Source organism: Monodelphis domestica, chromosome 6, assembly GCF_027887165.1.
Source record: "Monodelphis domestica isolate mMonDom1 chromosome 6, mMonDom1.pri, whole genome shotgun sequence".
Classification (NCBI taxonomy): Eukaryota; Metazoa; Chordata; class Mammalia; order Didelphimorphia; family Didelphidae; genus Monodelphis; species Monodelphis domestica.
In genome coordinates, this window is record NC_077232.1 from 209,145,844 (window position 1) to 209,168,007 (window position 22,164).

Consider the following 22,164-nt stretch of genomic DNA (forward strand, 5'->3'; position numbering starts at 1 on the left):
TGTAGGAAATTTTGAAACCAAGAATGTGTTTTATGCTGTTTATTCTGAGAAAGTTATAATTAGATTAACAAAAATGAAATTATGCCCCACTCAGCTTTAATGATTTCATGAAATTATCCATAGTCAAATGATATGGAATTGTATGTGTTTATATTCTGATCTGTATATATCTGTCTATCTATGTGCATTATATTATACATCATACACATGTTATATAATTCATTCGTTTTTGTTTACATATGAACATAAAGAAAAAGAGTTGAGTAGAACCTTGAAATTGTGATATATTTTCCATTTATTAAAGTATAATTCCTGATTTAAAAAAACAGACTTCTTTGCCTTTCAAAAGCTAAAATTTTAAGTGATAAAAACCTCTCTACATTCATCATTTCCATAAGTGAAATACTTCAGTACCCAGAACTTAGCAGAAGGGATGCTTTTTTAGAAAGGTCTGTTTGCCCTTTCCTGACTTCTCAGATTTAAGGGGACTGGGCTGAAGAAAAAGAAAGGAAAAACAGATACCAAAACTGCTTTGCCTGATAGGCAAAGCTCGACTTGCTTGCTTTGCCAAGAAAATAAACACTAGTTATATGCTGTGAGCTTTGTTCTCAGTGGTTAATGTGAAATGTGAAAGAACGATTAACTAGCTGTGCTGGCTTGTGTAGTCCTGAGATAGGGAGGCACATGAGCTTTTTGGTTCTCTCCTTTAAAGAAAAACACAGTCCAAATTAAGAAGTAACACTTTTACAATGCCCTGTAGAAGAGGATGTTAAATGAAAGAGCTTGTAAATATTTTGAGGATAGAAGAGAAGATTTGCTCATTTGGAGATCAGTTAAAAACAACAAATAGAGAGTTAGCAGTAACTTTACATAGCACAGATATCCCTAAATGGACCAGAATCAAAAGATGCAGCCCAGAGACATGAGTTATCCAAAGTACACGCATTTCCCCCCACTCCTGTACACTCCTTCCAGGTGCTCGTTGATAAGTGTGTCTTCTGACTCAACCACAGTTTCTGAGTGAATTAAGGGAGATTATGACCTGGACTCAAATATCTATTCCCAATAGAAGTAGGCAGTACCCTTAGTACTGCCCTCAACACCAGGTTCTCCTACATGGACCACCTCAAGACTGTGACAGAACTGAGAAGGGTTTTCATTGGAGGCTCCCCTGGCACCGGAAGCCCTATCATCTGTGTGAATAACAGGGACCTACAGCAGGGAGACAACCAGCCAGTGTTACCTTCCGCATTTACTGGCTCCAGCAGGCCAGGGCCATTTTGGAGTCTGGTTACCCTTGGAAGAAGAGGCAGAATGTGATGAACCCTAAGGGAAGATTGAGCCAGCAAAGCTCCATTCACAGTGTGATGGAAGCCATCCAGGGAGCCAGAGGATGCATGCAGGAAGCTGGGGAAAACCTCCCTGAGGATGGTGTGAGCCCTTCAGACACTGTCTCCTAGCCCGCAGCAGCAGCCCCAGCTCCAGTGCTTTCTAAGGCTGGGACAGCAACTGATTTTCTATCCTCCTTTCCTGCCATGGATCATGGTCACCTGCTCCCTGAAAACCAAGAACAGCTTCTCCACACTCTCAGAGATCACAGGCTGCCCTGGAGATCCCTAGGAGCTTTCCATCTTCCACTGGCACTAGCAGGGATGAGGGCTGCAGAGGCAGCGGGACTCTCCTGTAAGTGTGGCCCCTCTAGAGAAGCCTAGACTGGCCTGACCTGCAGCAGGCAGCTGATTAGAGCCCAAGGTGTTAGTAGATGCTCTGGCCTTGAGAGGGAAGCCAGAAAGATAGAGGTGGAAAAAAATTTTAAAAACATTCTTGACTACTGAAAACAAAATTTGTGATGTGTCTCATTATTCATGAAGTTAATTTGCATATATGCGTGGGTGCCAGTATTATTTCTTTACTAATTGTTATGTAAATTGTTCTGTTTATAATCTAAAAGTCACAAAAAGTTAGTGGTAGCTTTGGATATGTAGAAATACATCAGTGTGGGTTCTTGACCCAAGTGTGTCAGATCTCAAGGAAAATTTGTTCTCCCCCCAAAAGAGTGGCCAATGAGAGAATTTTAGTATAACCAGCTGGTTTTTTGGTCTATCTCTGGAAGCTCCATCTAACTGTGTGACAGCATGTTGGAGTGTGTCAACCAAGAAAATGAGTGGGTATTCATTCTCCCAGGAAAAAGGTTTGAGACAGCTACAGGACATGGGTGACCCCACCAATCTGTTACTTTAAAACCACTAAGTATTAAAGAGAATATTCGAATAATTGCCAAATAGAGAAAGAATTAGAATTGCAGCATATGGATACAAAATACCATACACCCAGGGGAAGGGAGAGAGAGAGAGAGAGAGAGAGAGAGAGAGAGAGAGAGAGAGAGAGAGAGAGAGAGAGAGAGAGAGAGAGAGAAATCAGTTTCAGTTAGAGGAATTAAGACTTAATTGAGAGGGGCTTCACAAGGAAAAGAGTATAATGGAATATTCACTCCAAACATGAGGACAGTATAGTCAAATATTCAGGATAGAGCGTGGTGAGTCAAATACTAGACCCTCATCCCCTTATACTTGGCTGGATTTTAGTGATAATGATAGATTTAAGATAATCAATATTGTGATGCTACAGTGATTAGTATAATACCATCACAATCTTAATTACTTTTAGTTGAATTCATGATTTTATAAGGATTTCTAATCTATATTTTTCTAAAGTATAAAAGTGCTTGCAAGGGGATTTTCAGCCCCTTCCTTGCTAGTTATAGAGTAAACACTTCTCTTAGTCCTAAGAGGCTGACCATCTGAGTTTCATGTCCAGATATGGTTCAAACACCTACACCCTTCCCTTTTTGTAATTAGACAATGGTCATTATTATTTCTCTTAATAAGGGTATTGCCTTGTGATATAACCTTTGAACAAATAGGGGGTTTCTTAAATGAACTAACCAATCATCTTTGTTGTTGGGTAACTGTTTCCTAAGAAGGTCTATATAATGCTGGGTCTTGTGATAAAACTCATGCACCTTGTATGGAAATACTCAGTTTGTTAGTGTAAGAGTATATAAACTGGGCCTTAGCCATTTTGAATGATCTCTTGTTTAGTGATATAATGTGTGCAAGAATCAGGTTTTCTTGGTAGATTTGGCCCTCTTCTAATAAAATCTAACTTTCTACCTTGACTTGGAAATTTTAATTTTTGACTATTTGTTTAAATTGTTTATCTCAGTGTGGTGGATTTACTTTCTCAACAGGTGAGAATCACATCTTTTATACCTCAAAAATTCCATGATCTGATATCTCTCATCAAATATAAGGAATCACATAATCCCCAAATATAACTGAAATTAGGCACCAAATAATGACACAGCTTCTCTTTTTTCACTTTACTTTTATTGATAGCTTTGGTTTTATTTCACTTTCATTTTCAAATACTTTCTCCATCCTCCCTTTCCACTGAGTCATCCCTTATGACAAAAATTAGTAAAGATGGGATAATAAAACAACAAGTGAATAATTTTTCAGATATCAGTAATATGATGGACTACATCATTTTAATCTAATGCTTCACCTCTGTGTATTTTAATCCAATTTCTCAAGACCTTTAGAATGCTTTAAGTTGACAAAAGGTGTGTCATGAAATATAAAATGACTGATTATTTTTAAAAGTATATGATAGTATTTTAGGTGGGGATTGTTAAGTACAGAAATCATCATGAAATCAAATAATTATTGTGTTTAAACTCTAAAAAAATGGAAAATGTATTCTTCACTATTTTCTTCTTTGTATCTTTCTTATATACATTTTTCTCTGTTTATTGTAAAATACACATTGTTGAGCTCCTTACCTTTGGTCTGTAACTCCTGGCTACCAGAACCATTTTCCTTCACATTTTCTTTGTCAGTTTCAAGTGAATGTGACAATTCTCCATGAGTATTTCCATCTGAAATGTTACTATAATCTTTAATGTCATCTTCTGAGTCATCAAATGATGAGAAACTATCTGTGGCTTCATTGTCTTCAGTAGTATCACTCTCACTGTCAGTGGTACTTGAACTGTCATCCACAGAAGACATGACCTACAAAATAATGCTCCTTGTTATTATCAATTGTATTATAAGAATACACATTTCAATATAGTTCCTTACAAAGTCTCTATTAGTCTAATACTCCCCTAATAAATGGAAGTTAGGATTCCTTTTAATGAGTCAAATTCAACATCACTTTCAATGAGAGTGATGACTTGGAACAGATCTAAGGCAGACAGAAGAGCTGGTCACTATATGACTATATCGAACTCTCTCTGATAAGCAGCTATGCCATATACTTTTTCTGTTACCCAAAGGAATTTTGCAATCCTGTCTCTACTTTGTGTATAAGTGCAGTTCAGAAATAAAGCAAAGCAGGTGAGAGAAAGAGCATATTGGCATAATTATAATGAAGTTCATGGACTACCCTGTCTACAGATCACAGTCTTTCAATTACAAGAGACTTCAGATATCATATGGTCCTCTTTTACTTCCTTGGCAGGTAGTTATTTAGAATTTAATTATCAAACAGCCAGTCAGTGGGTTAAGTGCCACTACAACCTGGCAGAAGGGAACCAGAATCAAATTAAATTGGGAAATATTTCACAAAATAAATAAAAATACTATGAAGTATAGATGATATCAATTTGAAGTTTTATAAATATGTACCAGCAAGAATCATTATGTAAGGTTCAGTGGCCCTTATTTTTTTTTAGTTTAATACTACTAATTTAGAGGATGGGAATTTGCTACACTTTTTTCGAGTTTACCCTTTTTTATTATCAATCTGTCATTTGTGAATATGTATATTATCTTTTGTTATAAAACCATCCTCAAGACACTCCCTTGCAGGTCAGAGTATAAGGAACTAAGAAGGAGAATAAAGAGATTCGAGATTAGGGCACCTAGATATATTGCAAGAGATGAAAAAAAAATAACATAAATTTCAACCCACTATATGAAACTATCTCTGATTTAGGAGTTAAAGCATAACAAATCTCTGAACCCAAGGAATTAAAGTAGCTTGGAATTAAAAAATTACACCATAGCCCAGTTTAAATTTATATCAGGAATGCAAAATTGGTTCAATAAAAGGTAAGCTATAAAATGTAATATGCCATGTTAATAATAAAATACTAAAAATCACAATTGTACCAATAAAATGAAAATATGTAACACATTATAGATATTCTTTCTACCACAGAAATCATTGAATATCTCCTTAATTTGGAATTTAGAATCCAACCAAAATCAAGAACTAGCATTATTTTTAATGAAGAAACAATGAGATTTTATTTATGAGATTTTAGAGTTATTAGTGGTAAAAAAAAAGGCTTCCATTGTCACCACTATTACTCAAAAAATATCTGGAAATGCTAGATGTAAATATAAAACCAAAATAAATTAATTTATTCAATGCCATACAAATAAAAGAGATACTTACTTTTATAATTAAAAATAATAATATTTATCTGGAGGAACAAAAGTTAAAAATATTAGGGAAAATAGTGAAAAAAAGTAAGGAAGAACACCTAGCAATATCAGATTTCAAATTATATTACAGAACAGTAATCACCAAAATTATTCATTAAAATTTAAAAATATAAAATTTGTTCACTAGGACAAAGATATATGCAACATCCAGAAGCAATGAAATATAGTAGCACATTGGTCAATGAATCCATGGAAACCACCTTTGATTTATTGTTTCCTGGTGTCTCATGAAGTCATTAGCTTCTAATTGCCCAATTCTAATTTTTAAAGACTGAATTCTTCCTTTACCTTTTGATTCTCCTTTTCTTTTATCCATGCCTCTTTTCAAGTCATTCTTCTCTTCTTCCAATTTTTTGCCTTATTTTTCAGCAGATCAATTCTGGTTTTCAATGCCTGTGCCTCTGTTTCCAGATGATCTGTTTTGCTTTTTAGGCTATTATTTTCCTTTTGCTATTTTTCTTCAACCTTTTTTATTTGATTTAAATTCCTTTTTGAGCTTCTCCAGAGTCTTCATCCAGTCCAATTCCCTGGGTTTTTTGAGGCTTTGTTTGATGTTCCCTGGATCCCTCCTCCATTGGTTCTTTTCTTTGGTTCTTATCCCCATAGAAGCTTTCAGTTATAACTTTTCACTCTTGTTTACTCATTTTATTTACTTTTTAAATTAATTTATTTTTCCTTCCACATGGACTATAAACTTGACTCTTTATTGAGTTATGGAACCAGAGTATTTGAGCTGCTATGCCCTGAAGCTGAATCTTCTCTTTTCTCAATTTTTCCTTGGTATACTGGATTCAGACAGGTTGAGCTAACCTCCCGAAATGGTTGAGCTTACCTGCTACACTAATCTGCCTGGGATAAATTCTTCACTGTAGCCAATGGGACTGAGGTTTTCCAGCCAGATTTCCCCTGCCCTAAGTTCCTCCATGCCAGCCATTATCAGAGACCTGGACCTTGTGTAGTGGGTCAGAAGCATTCCCTGGCAGTTTCAGCCCCTACCTGGGGCTCACACAGACAGCCCCATCTCATCAAAGATCTTAGTATGGTCAGTCTGGGAGGGTGTTCATCCAGCCTATCTCTCCCTTATCCCATGAAAATTAACTCCCTGTGCCTACCTTTCAAGCCATGTTTTGCTGTGTTTGCCCTAACTTCTTCTTCTTCTTGGGTTTGGATTTCTGTTTTTCTTTGAAGCATGTTATAAAAATTGGCATGGAAGGACTGTCAGAGAGGTTTGGGATTTTGGTGCTCTTAGCCACCATTTTGTCTCCACCCCTCCAGAAACGGTTTCTGTATAAATACTTCATTATCATAATAAGCTCCAAAATGATATGTGACACATCTATATCATAAACAAATGAGAGGAGCAAGAAAATATCTTTTACAACTACTTATTAGACAAGAGTACTTGACCAAAAAGGTAATAATGAGGATAAGAAATACAATGAAGATTTTTAATTATATAAAATATGAATTTCTATACAAATAATAGTTAAAATTCATATCAATCCTCACAACAGCCTAAGAAATAAGTGTGATATTTCTCCCCAGTTTTACAGCAAGGAAATAGCTGCTGATAGATTTTAACTGACATGCCCAAGGTAATACAGCTCATACTAGTAAAGGTCTAAGGCAGAAACTCAGGCCTTCCTCATTCCAAGTCTATTACTCTATACTTTCTACTACCAGATTAACTGGCTGTGGGAATCACTCTGGTTCCAATTGGAAGGGAAAGTAATTGAGGTAAATATCTTTGCCATCAATTTCTCTGGAAAATTGATTACATTTAAAATATATGGGAACCTAATATAAGAATAAGTCATTCTTTAGTATTTTAAGGGATATAAAGAGGCAGTTTCCAAAAGAAGAAAGGTAAGCCATCAATAATATACCTACTGCAAAGCCTGAAAAAGGTGTGTATTTTTAACTCAGGATACTCCCTTTAATTCAGAGAAAAGTGTTCACAAATCAAATCAGGGTATTAGCGCATTATTTCCACATTATCTTTGTAATTTACTCATTGTGTTCTGTGACATTAACCATCCAGGCAACTCATTCTAGGAAGGCCTTAACCATGCTAGAGAATTTCCAGAAGGGTATTTGGATGTTATAAAGACTAGAAACTATGGTCATATGAAACATGTTTAAAATGAAGTGGGAAATTTTAGTCTAGGGAAGAAAAAGAAAAGCTTCCCCAAAATATGATTATCTTCAAGTATTGAAGGGCAATCATGTAGAAGAATGACTGAAAATTTATTTTCCCTATACATACAATACAGAAATGATAAACAAATAGATGAGCACTTAGTAAGGATTCTGGGGTCTGAGAAGGAGAACAGATTTGCAGTTATAGTTTGATCAGGCATCCATATATAGATTCAATTGTCCCTTAAGGTCTGTCATGGGATAATGCTTTATAATCACTAGTTTATAATTGTTATAGCTCAGTTTTATTAGCAAAACATAACTATAAACAAAAATTAAAAAGGTTTTTTTTTTTTTTCTGAAGATCTCTGCCCTCAAGGAACTTACTTTGGACTACAAAAGGAGATAAAGACCTTTTCAAACTGGCTTAGAAAATTGCTTTTGTTTAGAATTTGAAGCACCGAACTTTGGGCATGCAAAATGATTCTTCCTTTTTCTGCAGAAATCTCCAAACTCCAATGGGTATTGCCAGGATTTGTTCAATGCCACTTGTCCTCATCTCCTTAAAGATCTAAATAACTTATCTCTTTTCTACTAAGTTATCTTTATGTCAAATACTGATAAAAAAAAAAGAGAGAAATCAGTGACTTTCTATTGTCTTGATTATTTGATGTCTTTTCTTCTCAATCTCAACAGCTAAGATAGCTTCACTGGAAGGCATTGTGGCAGATACTTAAGAAATACTGTTTAGTAGGTTCTCTCATCATTTTGGGGGATGCCCCCTATCTTAACTCAAAGATAAAGGATTGATAAAGAAACTTCTAAGTCTGTGACTACAGAGTAGCTTCCTAAAGCCCTCCACAGAGAATGGTTTCTTTCTTCCTTCCTTTCCTCTCCTGAAGGTGCCTTTTATTCTGAAAATATGAATATTTTTTCCATTTCCTGATTACTCCATTCAACATAAACTAGGAAACCCAGATATACCTTTTTTTAATTTTGTAAACTTTATTTAATTCCAGCTTTCATGTTCTCTTTTCTTTCAATAACAAAAAGTACAACCAAAACAAAAACTCCATATAATATTTTAGTGCTCCAAACACTGTCAAACATTCAACATCTAAAAACACTTGCTTTGTAACATCTTCTCCCATTCATGGTTCAAGTTGGTCTACTTAACATTTTACAACAAACAGTACTTTATACCATTTCCCATTCATGTTGCCACATTTTCTTTGCTTCTTTTGGCCAGATGGGCTTCAATGATCTCTGCAAACAAATTCTTCTTTAATAGTTTATAAGCAAGAGGTAGAAGCTGACCAATAACTTTGTGAAAGCACTGTGAGACAAAGCATAAAAATGTCAATTCCTAGCTAAAGTCCCATTCCATAGTCTCACTCATCATTAGCAAACTGAACAAAACTCACTATTTCCTAAATCATTTGGAGCCTCAAGAATCATTTTGCAGAGGTGGAGTCAGGATGGCAGCTTAGAGGTAGCAAAAGTTCAGACCTCTGAAAACCCTTCCTTACTGATTACAAACTAAATGATCCTAGGGCACTGAAAATCAAACCTAACAACAAGACAGAGTCAAGAAACCCTACTGATAGTCTCAACTTAAAATGTATGGCCCCAAAAGCCAGAATTTGAGAACACTCCTGTTTAAGGGGAAGAAAGAAATTAAGTGCCAGGACCCCTCCCCCATGTAGAGCACTAAGCCTCCAGGAGCAGCTGGAAACTCTGCTCAGGCAAAGGTGCTGGTCTGGAGGGAGTACCTTGTGGACAAAGCTGTGCCAGCCTCAAAGCATCCAACACAGGCAGTGGGGAAGCAGTTAGAGAAGAAACACAGAGCTCAGAGTGAGCAGCCTAGTTGCAGCAGGGGAGACACTCCATATTGCTCCCCCTTCCTGAGATTTTGGCCTCAGGGCACATCCAGCAACCCAGATGGGCTTAATCCCATTAAATCATTCAGAGGGCAGGGAAGCTCAAGCTCCAAAACTCCTCCCCCACAGACTACACTGAGAGATTTGCTGATAAAGCTCCAAGGGTGAAGGCAGAAAGAAAAGCCCAAAATCACAAAAAAAATGAGAGGCTCAAGAGCTCAGGCAACTGCAGGGAGTAAAGAAGGGGTAAATATGGGAAAACAACAAAAAAAGAAAAAAGAAATTACAATCAGTAGCTTCTATACAGGCAATGAACAAAGAGTAAGCAGAACAGAGAAGGATAAGGGAACACCAAGCAAAAAACCAGAAATCCCAACAAATTGGATACAGGCTCTAGAAGAACTCAAAATACATTTTAAAACACAATTAAAAGAGGCTGAAAACAACTGGGAAAATAACTTAAAAACTAAGATAAGTCATCTGGAAACAGAGGCACTTGAACTAAAACAAGAAAATAGTATCTTGAAAGCCAAAATCGACCAGCTTGAAAATGAGATAAAGAAGATGAAATATTAGGCAAAGAAGATGAAAGATGAGGCAAAGAGGATGAAAGATGATCTCCAAAATAAATTAGACCAGAAGTAGAAGGATGACCAAAAAGCCAGGGATGAAATCCAGCCTTTAAGAACCAGAATACAACAACTAGAAACAAGTGGCTTCCAAGGCAGTAGGATACCATAAAACAAAATCAAAAGTATGAAAAAATTGAGTAAAATATGATGCATTTCATTCAAAAAACAGAAGATTTAGAAAATCATTCCAGGAGAGACAACTTAAAAATCATTGGTCTACCTGTCTAGACCATGACAAATGAAAAAGCCTGGACATCATACTACAGGAAATTATCCAAGAAAACTTCCCCACTATTCTAGAACAAAAGGGGAAAGTGGAGATTGAAAGAATCCACAGATCATCTCCTGTACTTAATCCCCAAATGACAATACCCAGGGATCTTATAGCCAAATTGAAGAACTATCAGACCAAGGAAAAAATATTACAAGCTACTAAGAAGAAGTCATTCAGATACCATAGAATCACAATGAGGATAACACAAGATCTGGCTGCATCTATATTGAAGGACCAAAAGGCATAGAATAGGATATTATGGAAAGCAAGGGAGCTAGGTCTACAACCACAAATCAATTACCCAGCAAAACTGCCTATATAATTACAAGGGAAAGTATGGTCAATTAAAAATATATAAGAATTCCAAGCATTTGTAAAGAAAAGACCAGATCTGAACAGAAAATTTGATGTTCAAGCACAGAACTCAAGAGAATCATCAAAAGGTAATTAAGAAAGAGGGAAAAAAGAAAAAAAAACAAGACTTTTTTAAAGAGACTCAATAAGTTAAAATGATATGTATCCCTATAAGAAAAGAGGTCATTTGCAACTCTTAAAAATGGTTATTATCACCAGGACAGCCAGAAGAATTATACTTAGAGGGAACAGTGACAAACTGTATAGTATGAAATTGCCAAGACATAAATATGTATACAGATATGTGTATGCATAATTACATACACACACACACACACACAAAACTAGAGCTAAAAAAATTTTAATACTAAAAGAAATGTGAAAAGAAACAAAAGGGGGTAAATTTATATGTCTCAAAGAAGCTCATGATGGAAGGAGGGAGAACATGAATACACTGGAAGGGTAAAGAGGTTGTAGAAAGGAAATACTAAACTCTTGTGCATTGATATTGACTCAAAGAGGGAAGAAAAATCCAATTCATTGGGGCAGAGAATTGATTTGCACCCTATAGGAAAGTAGAAGGATAACAAATGGACTGGTGGGGAGGGAAGCAGTACAAGGGAGTAAGAGGGTAAGGGGGTAGTATAAAAAGACTGTAAAGAAAATAAGAGGGGAATAAGAAGGGAGGGTGTAGAAAGGAAAGTAAAATAAGGGTGGGAACTAGGGGGACTGATTAAAAACAAACATTGGTATAGAATGAAATAGTGAAAGAAGAGAAGGCAGAACTAGGAGTGGAAATCAAAATGCTGGGAAATACACAGCTGGTAATCATGACTCTGAATGTGAATGGAATGAACTCAGCCATAAAATGCAAGCAAGAAGCAGAGTGGATTAGAAACCAAAACCCTACCATATACTGTATACAATAAACACACATGAGGAAGGTAGATACACATAGGGTGAAAGTAAGAGGATGTAGCCAAATCTATTGGACATCAACTGATAAAAAGAAGGCAGGACACACAGTCATGATATCTGACAAACCTAAAGTAAAAATACATCTAGTTAAAAGTGATATAGAAGGTAATTACTTCCTGATAAGAGGCAATATAGATAATGAGGAAATATCAGTACGCAACATGTATGCACCAAATGGCATAGCATCCAAATTTCTAAGAAGAAACTAATGGAGCTCAAGGATGAAATAGATAGAAAAACTATACTACTGGGATACCTGAACCTTCCTCTATCAGAACTAGATAAATAAAACCAAAAAATAAATAAGAAAGAGGTAAGAGAAGTGAATGAAATCTTAGAAAAATTAGAGTTAGTAGATATGTGAGGAAAAATAAATAAGGTCAAAAGGGAATACACCTTCTTTTCAGCAGAATATGGCACATTCACAAAGATTGACCATGTACTCTGTCATAAAAACATTGCAAACAAGTGCAAAAGAGCAGAAATAATAAATGGAACCTTCTCAGATCACAATGCAATCAAAATACTAATTAGTAAGGGTACATGGAGAGGCAAATCAAAAATTAATTGGAAATTAAACAATATGATTCTCCAAAATCGGTTAAAGAACAAATTATTAAAACAATAATTTCATCAAAGAAAATGACAATGATGAGACATCCTTTCAAAATCCATGGGATGCAGCCAAAGCAGTACTCAGGGGGAAATTTATATCCTTGAGTTCATATATTAACAAATTAGGGATGGCAGAGGTCAATGAATTGGGCATGCAAATTAAAAAAACTAGAAAGTGAACAAATTAAAAATCCTCAGATGAAGACTAAATTAGAGATCCTAAAAATCAAAGGAGAAATTAATAAAATTGAAAGTCAATGAACTATTGATTTAATAAGTAAGACCAAAAGCTGCTACTTTGGAAAAAAAATAGACAAAGTACTTGCCAATCTAATTAGAAAAAGGAAAGCAGAAAACCAAATCGACAGTATCCAAGATACAAAGGGAGACCTCACCTATAATGAAGAGGAAATTAAGGCAATCATTAAAAATTTTATGCCCAATTACATGGCAACAAATATGTCAATCTAGGTGATATGGATGAATATTTACAAAAATATACATTGCCTAGACTAACAGAGGAAGAAATAGAATACCTCAACAACCCCATATCAGAAAAAGAAATTAAACAAACCATCAAAAATAACTCCCTAAGAAAAAAATCCCCAGGTCTATATGGATTCACAAATGAATTCTATCAAACATTCAAAGAACAACTAATTGCCATATTATACAAATGATTTGACAGAATAAGCAAAGAAGTTCTAACAAATTATTTTTACGACACAAATATGGTACTGATTCCAAAGCCAGGCAGGTCAAAAATAGAAAGAAAACTACAGACCAACCTCCTTTATGAACATAGATGCAAAAATCTTAAATAGGATAATAGCAAAAAGACTCCAGCAAGTCATCTCAAGGGTTATTCACTATGACCAGGTAGGGTTCCTATCAGGAATTCAAGGATGGTTCAATATTAAGGAAACCATCTACATAATTGACCATATTAACAAGCAAACTGACAAAAATCACATGATTATCTCAATAGATGCAGAAAAAGCCTTTGACAAAATAAAACACCCATTCTTATTGAAAACACTAGAAAGTATAGGAATAGAAGGGCCTTTCCTAAAAATAATAAACAGTATATATCTAGAACCATCAGCAAACATCATCTGCAGTGGGGATAAACTAGAAGCCTTCCCAATAAGATCAGGAGTGAAACAAGGATGCCCATTATCACCTTTACTATTTAACATTGTACTAGAAACACTAGCAGTAGCAATTAGAGAAGAAAAAGAAATTGAAGGTATTAAAATTGGCAATGAGGAGAACAAGCTATCACTCTTTGCGGATGATATGATGGTATACTTAAAAAATCCTAGAGAATCAACTAAAAAGCTAGTCGAAGAATCATTTTGCAAATTATTTTAAGATTAAAAATTGAAATGTGCCATTCCACAGGTCTTGAGGTAGAAGGGATTATATATTCTGGCTAGTCTCCTTTACAGATGAGTCATCTTTTTCAAGAAGATCTCTGTATCCAATCTTTTTTTTTTTTAATCTATAGGGACAACCAGGCCTGCAGTGTGAAAGGTCTCTGTCACTACTTCTGTATATGTCTGCTTCATCTTCATAGTTTTCTGTTCCAAGGAATAATCCAGCTTTCTGCCTGCTTCTGTTAGCTTTTCAGTTAGGTTTTGCAGAAGTTTAGTTTTCTTTTCAAGTGTTTCCTCAGGAATTTTTTACACCAAAAATAATTTGATTGATTGATTGTAAATTCATTATCTTCATTTTGAACAGTTTTACAATTTATCTTTGCCAACATATTCAGGAAGTTCATCAGTTGGGCCCCTGCAATACCCCATGTGATACTGAGTTTTATAATCTCAACTAATGATATCTATTTCCACATGATTCTACCTAGATTGAAGTAATAACTAATTTAGAAATGCGCTGTCTTCTTTCACCTCCCTTTGCATTCACACCTGCCATTCCTTATGCATATAATGGACTCCTTCCTATATTCCTGCGAATAAAAGCTTTATCTTACTTATTTTTCAGAAGTTGTACTGTTCAGAATTCAAGTCATCCTTTCCAATTCCATCATTTTACATACAAAGAAATTAAGGTCTAAATATATTCATTGACTTGCCCTAACAGATACAGGTTACATAAAATACAGAGGCAGTATTCAAATCTAAGTCTTCTTTTGTTTCAAATGAACACTTCTTCCCTAATCCCCAATCAATCTGCCCAGCTCAAGATTACAGTGTAAAAGTGAAAGAGCAAGAAAAGAAAATGAAGGAGCTATTGATTTTCCATTTCTTTTGTCAGAATCTTCTGAACCATGTTAATAGTCCTGGCACTGGGCTTTTTAAATAGGGACTCAAGTGCAACAATGCATAGTTATTATTTCTTTTCTGTTGTGTTGAAGCGCTTCAGAAACACAGCTTTAATTATTTCTGGGATCCAAAGTTGCAAAGCTCAAGTCATCATTAACAATCTAACACATAAAATATAAGGAAATGGAACTCCAAAATGGCATTACTAGAACATGAATACTTTCTTCTCAAGGTTTTCTTCAAGTTACAGTCATTCTTAAAGACTATAGCATAAATGACTTAGCTACATACTAGCTCTTATAGTTTCATTTATAGATATTTGAGACCTAAATTCCTTGTAATCTGGAATGCAGTTGTTCTATTAAACAAAAATCCTCTAAAGTATCATTTTTAAAATGAGAAATCCAAACTCTCAGTTGTGTCAGTAGGTATATACTGAATGTACCATGGAATAACTGAATAATATTCTGCTGAAAAATAAATTACATTACTAATAAAAAGAATTCATGAGTTCCATTTGAATTTAAAAATCACCTTAAAATTTGAAAACACTGACTTGAAAATGAACTTTTCTCCTTTGGGAAGAAAACTTCAAGCCCCAAATAAGACTTAAATTCCTACTTGCCTGCTTCTACTTCTGACAGCCACTGAGACTGGAGGTAAAAAAAAAAAACAAGGTGAACCGGTTTATCTGTGCTGTTCTTACCTCTTGTGGAACACTTGCTTCTTCTTTCTCCCTATTGAAGGGCAGAACAGGTGGGCATGGATAAACTCAATAAAATGTTGCCTTGGTCTGGGTCCTCAAAGAGACAACTGACAATAAAGTTGAGAAGAACTCTAGAGCCCTGTGCTGGCAGACCTCTGTAGTACTGATCCTTCCCCTTTGCTGCCTAAGTAGTTCCTCCTAAGTTAAGTTTCATTTCCTTGGAGTGATGAAAATGACAAGTCCATATTCTAACTTTATCACTAGCTAAGTTGCTCTTTGATCCCTTTCTCTTTATTCAAAAGGAAGTTGTCTCTGGAGAATAAATAAAAATATACAGTATCACCTATATGATCCCATTACAGTTTATGCAAGATTGTCAGAAGTTGTGCCAGCAATAATAATGATGCCAAGTTGCTCCAAGTAAAAAGGTCCATCATTTTAAAAATCAATATCCTTCTTGTGGTGTCATATGGCTACAATTCTTGAAATTCTACACTCTTGGAAGAATTGGAGTTGAGGAATAGCTGACAAAGGTACATGGTGGGAATGAGTAAATTGCATGATGTTATTAATGAAGAATTGCAAAGTGGAAGCAATTTTAAGAGTTATTAAAGTGCTGTGTTTTAAAAAGATGGGCTGACCGCATGGTAAGAACAAGGGAGAATATTCATTGACTTTTAACTCAGTGAAAAATGTAAAAAAATTATTTGCACAATTTTATTGCAATAATGTTTTAATTAAAATTATTAGTAATCACCAAATAAATGTGCTATTTATCTAGTCTTTACCTAAAATTCTCTAAGTGATTAGATATTACATGGCTAGCTCCTTGAAGGCAGGAACTATCTTTTGCCTCTTTTTTTCCATTTCCAGCATGTAGGATAGTGCCTGGAATACTGAGGTGCTTAATAAATGTTTCATGATTTTTTGGACTGTCTATATAGTCTCTAAGATCCCCTCCACCTCTCAGTCTAATTATCAGTGTCCCTCCAGAGATAGGAAGCTCACTGCTTCAAGAGACAGTTCTTTCCATTGCTGAACAGTTCCGACATTTAGGACACATTTCATTTTACTATAATATAATATATATGATTATAAATATAATAATACATTTACTATATATCTGTCTCCTTGTAACTTCTATTCACTGGTCCAAGTTCTGTGATCTGGAGAAACCTAAGACAAGTTTATTGCTTTCTCTGGTGTACTAATCTTCCCAGATTTCAGTGTGGATAGAATTAAGTGAATGCAAAAGAAAGTCTGTGATCTCAACAAGAGTGAGTGCTGGAAGCAGCAATGTAAGTTCCAACACTTACAATCTTTTGACTCCTTTCCAAGTCTTATAGTGAGTGCACTGATGGAACATACAGATGAATCTCATTAATCTCTTTCTCTTACCATGCCATCCTCCACTCTCTTTTGAGAACTTCTGAGCATATGTACTATAAAGCACTATTACTTTAAAGTAGAGCTAATTAACCTTTCTGTGTCATGGTTCCCTTTGGCAGTATGTTGAAGATCATCGAACCTTTTTTAAATTTTCTTTATTTTATTACAGTAACAAATCCAAACATAAGTTTTCCAAGGTTACATTTTTCATGTTGTCTCCCTCCCTTCTTCCCTTCCCTCTCCCATAGTTGACAAGCAATTCCATTGGGTTTTACATGTATTATCACTCAAAACCTATTTCCATAATGTTCCTTTTTATAATATTCATATTTTAAAACCAAAACTCCTAATCATATACCCAAATAAACAAGTGATAAATCATATGTTTTCTTCTGCATTTCCACTCCAACACTTCTTTCTCTAGATGTGGATAACATTCTTTGTTCTAAGTCCCTCAGAATTGTCCTGGATAATTGTTAGTGTCAAAGTTTTATATCTGATCATCCCACAATGTTTCAGTTACTGTGTATAATGTTTTCCTGGCTCTGTTTATTTTGCTTCGCATCAGTTCATGTAGGTCCTTCCAGTTCTTATAGAAATCAACCATTTCATCATTTCTTATAGCACAATAGTATTCCATAACCATCATATATCACAATTTGTCTAGCTATTCCCCAATTAAGGAACATCCCCTCAGTTTTCAATTTTTGCTACTGCAAAAAGTGCAACTCTAAATATTTTTGTACAAATGAACCCATTCCCATTTTAAAAAGTCTCTTTGGGATACAGACCTAGAGTGGAATTCCTGAATAAAAAGGCATGCATTCTTTTAAAGCCCTTTGTACATAATTCAAAATTGTCTTCCAGAATGGTTGGATCAATTCACAACTCCACAGGCAATTCATTAGCTTCTCAATTTTTCCACATCCCCTCCAACATTTATTATTTTCCTTTATGGTCATATTGGCCAATCTTAAAGGTGAATAGAACTCTTTTGAAAAGCATGTTTTTAAATGAATAAAATAAAATATGTAGAGTGATAAAGGAAGCCCAGTTATATTGAAACAAAGCTATAACCCTGTAGTGAAAACCAGGTTGAGTTGTCCTGTTTTTAATCTTCATGATTTCTTTTCTTTCTTTATCTTTTCATTTTATTATTTATTTATTTTTAAGATTTTTTAAAAAATTCAAAAACCTCTCCTTCCAGACCCATACACATTGAGAAGGCAAGTAATGTCATGTCACAAAATAGCAGGAAATGTAAAAATAAAAATAAATTATACTTCCGTTTTAATTCAGAATTAATCAGCTCCCTCTCTCTGGAAATAGATAGCATTATAGTCTTTAGGAATTTCTCTGAATCATTGAATAGATCAGAGCATCTAAGTACTTCATAGTTGATCATCATTATAAAATTGTTGCTGTTTACAATAATCTCCTAATTCTACTCATTTCTCTTTTCATTGGTTCATCTTAGTTTTTACTAAAATCATTTGCTTCCTCATTTCTTATAACAGGATAGAATTCCATCATGATCACATCACAACTTGTTCAGTCATTCCCCCAAAATGGATGGGCATGCCCTCAATTTCCAATTCTTTGTTACCTCAAAAGAGAACTTATGAAGATGTTTGTACATACAGGACTTTTTGTTTTCCTTTTTATTTCTTTAGGATACATAGCCAGTAATGGTTTAACTAGAACAAAGGCTATGCATAGTTTATAGTCTTTTGGGCCATAATTCCAAATAGTTCTCCTGAATACTTGTATCAGTTCACAATTCCATCAACAATACATTGTATCTATTTTTCCACATTATCTTTAACATTTGTCATATATATATATATATATATATATGTCATATGTATATGTATATGTATATACACACAATTGTGATGGAATACTATTGTGCTATAAGAAATAATGATCAAGATGATTTCAGAAAAATCTTGAAAAATTTGCATAAACTGATGCAAAGTAAAATGAGAACCAGGAGTATATTTACACAGTAACAGGATAAGTTCTCTTTTGAGGTAACAAAGAATTGGAAATTGAGGGCATGCCCATCCATTTTGGGGGAATGACTGAACAAGTTGTGATGTGATCATGATGGAATACTATCCTGTTATAAGAAATGAGGAAGCAAATGATTTTAGTAAAAACTAAGAAGAACTGTGAATGACAGTTATTCTTAAGAATAAAATTATCCAAAACAATTACAAAGGATTCATCGTATAAAAATGCTATCCATTTCCAGAGAAAAAACTGATGGCATCTGAATGCAGATCAAAGAATTTTCTTACTTTCTTTTCTTTTTATTTTTTGAGTGGGGGGGATAGGGAGGGTAGGACTAGACTTATTATGTCTTTATCTCCCATGACTAATATGGAAATATGTTTTGTATGATTATAAATATAAGTCCTATATCAAATTGCTTTCCTTCTCAATGAGGGAAAAGGAGAGGCAGGGAGAGAAGGTAGAGATCAATGTTGTTTTGTTTTGTTAAGAAAATTTAACCATGGTTTAATAAGATTAATCAGAAATAGGTTTACTTATTTTAAAAACAATTGTTGAGATACGGAGAGGTCTAATAACAATTAAGTATATCAATACACTTAAAAACACTTATAGAGTATGAAGACTTATCTCCTCCACAAAGCCTTATATACTGAACTCAAATCAACTGCAGACAATATAACACTCTTAGCAACCTGGCACGTTATCTGTTCTTTCTTCTACAGTGGATTTCCAACATGCTTAAATACTACTACTGCTTATGATTACAGAAATATTCCATTATTCAGATGGCTCCAAAAAGCATCTACACAATTATTCAGCAAGAATCTAAAATGGAATTTTACCTAAAACAAAAATATTTTATTTAACACTAACCAAGACCCTTAAGCCTTTGATGATTTCCTATAACTTCTAGATAAATAGAAGTTCCTTAATCATGTGTAGCATGCCAGGTATATTAGCATCATGAAAGTAATATTGGTGTATTGATATTGTATCTTATGTATTCATTTACCAGATTCATGGTCATGTTACTTATTGATTATTGTGTTGCCAAATCTTCAGTCCAAAGGACAAAAAGAAGTCCAGAGCAGGACATTATTTGCCACAGGGTCCCAGCTTACACACTGTTAGACCACATTCCTTACCAAGTCACAAGCTTGATTAGCTTCCTCCTCTTTGATTACGTGATTGTCAATTCAACCATTGCTAAAACCTATACCATGTCGCATGTTCATTAGCTACCTTCCACTTCACATTCCAAAGTGCTCCAATAAAAGTTTGGGGACACATGCAAGCCACTCTCTTTCTTTTGAGAAGCATCACCAGAGCTTGCTACATCCATCTTGTTTTAACTTTTTTGTCTCTGAGTCTTTATTCCTTTGTTTCTCTCTCTATCTCTATAGCCTCTTCATCCATTTTCCCTCAGTCTCCATTCTCCTTCTCAGGTGACCACCCACGAAGAAATTAAATAGGAGCTGTAGGCAGTTCCAGCAAATGGAGTCCAAAGGACTATAAATCACCTGAGGAGACATATTAGGTTCAAGATTGGAGACGGATCAGCAGACCTGCACTTGGCCAGTGAGATGAGTTGCTGTTCCATTCTGGAATATGGGTCAAAAACTATCTTCTCATACTTGTTATATTAGATTATTGAAGTCTTTAATACAGAAGTGAGGAATTAAGATTTCAGAGACTAAGCTCCAAGCATTAATTGAGTATCTTAAAATTTTTATCCTGATTTTATATCAAAAGGGGTAGTTAATGTACAGGAATGGAATCAAATAGGTCAAATAATGAAACAAAATCAGAAAGAGGGGTGAAAACTATCCCAAGATAAGTGGAACACATGGAATATTGTACAGATGGCATTAGCAGCGGAGCCATTACAACATTCCACTGATACATATGAAACATCTTTAGAATTTCCAGAACGTGAACCTACTTCTTTCACACCCATTTCCCCAGACCCTAAATTGCTCTCAAAATCAAACTCTACACATACACATTCCCCCATCCCTACCCTTTAGTCCTACAACATGTCCTTCCTTGACATATCTTCCTACTACCCCAATGCTGCCTGCAAAAATCACAGGGCCAGCACTTTACCTAATTTATTTATATTGACCCACCCAGTCTTAACAAATCATTCTGATACTATTCCAGTGGAGTCTGTATTTATTTATTCCTCCTCCCCCACCACCACTACAATATGATCTTTCATTTCAAATTCACCCTATTCTTCCCCTCACACCTCTCTCCCCTGAGGCTACCAGAATCATCTCTGTCAGGAAGGCAATACAAAGAGCCCTCCCAGAGGAAAGAGCAGAATTCCTAGCATGCCCTGTAGTTCTGAGATACAACCCAAATAATCCAAATGAGTAATTAGCCGAACACAGGATTTTTGAATTCAAAACCCTTAACTCTCTCAGAGATAGTGTAGTACAAAACAGAAACACAGCTCCATTCATTATAGTGCTAATTAGGAATATTAGTCAGAAGTTTCTTACACCAGATGATTGGCATGTATTAGCAGAATCTACACTTAATGGTGGTGGCTATTTAAATTGAAAATTAAAATTTTAAGATTTATGTCAAGAGCAGGCCAGAGCAAACAGACAAACTGTATTAAATATTTCTTATGATCAATTGGTAGGACAAGGAGAATTTGCAGTCCTTAAAAGGCAAATTTTATATACAGAATAGATATGTGGTCAAATTGCCCTAGTGGCAAAAATAGCATGACAATCTTTACCAGCAAAAGAAAAGGTGGAAAATTCATATACAGACATTATACGAAACCCACAGAATGTTTTGCAGATTTTGTAGACAGATTGTCCACTGCCACTAAACGCTAGATTCCTCATGAAGGAGCGGCAGAAATCTTTTGAAAGATCTTGCTTATAGAAATTCTAATTTGGATTCAAAAAGGGCATTGGCTCCCATTAGGGCAACTGGTTCATTAATAAATTTCATAAGAGTTTGCCAGGACATAGGCACCTTTGAACATACGATTGTCCTGACAACACAATTTAAAAGACCTAAAGATCCCTGTTTCTCATGTGGCCATACAGATCATTTTCAAAAGACTTGCCCTAAATTACAATTAAAAAACCCTCCCAATCTTTGTCCAAAATGTAAAAAAGGATATCCCTGGGCATCTTCATGCAGAAACAGGACCCCACATAATTATAACTACAAAAATCTTAAACACATGCCAAAAAACTGATCTCTGGGCAGGTCCCCAGCCCAGGACAAACTCAAGACATAAAACAGGCCACCCTTCCTAGGGACTTTGAAGTGGCTGTAATTCTTTACCACAGCAAGAGCAAACTAGTTTTTCTATCAAGGCAGATTCAGATTTAGTGATTACAGCT

At 35.1% G+C, this 22,164-nt stretch overlaps 1 protein-coding gene across 2 annotated transcripts in view; it reads right to left on the reverse strand.

The window, feature by feature from the left end:
• Positions 1-16,025, reverse strand: part of LOC100021573 (probable ATP-dependent RNA helicase DDX60) — a 110,094-nt gene extending 94,069 nt beyond the window's left edge. For both annotated transcript variants that reach the window (XM_056802870.1, XM_056802869.1), the window contains exons 1-2: positions 15,383-16,025; positions 3,845-4,076 (exon numbers count right to left, since the gene is read on the reverse strand). In XM_056802870.1, coding sequence (XP_056658848.1) covers positions 3,845-4,073 — 229 coding nt within the window. In that variant the 5' untranslated portion in view covers positions 4,074-4,076; positions 15,383-16,025. The remainder of the gene's footprint in view (positions 1-3,844; positions 4,077-15,382) is intronic.
• Between the last annotated feature and the right edge of the window lie 6,139 nt (positions 16,026-22,164).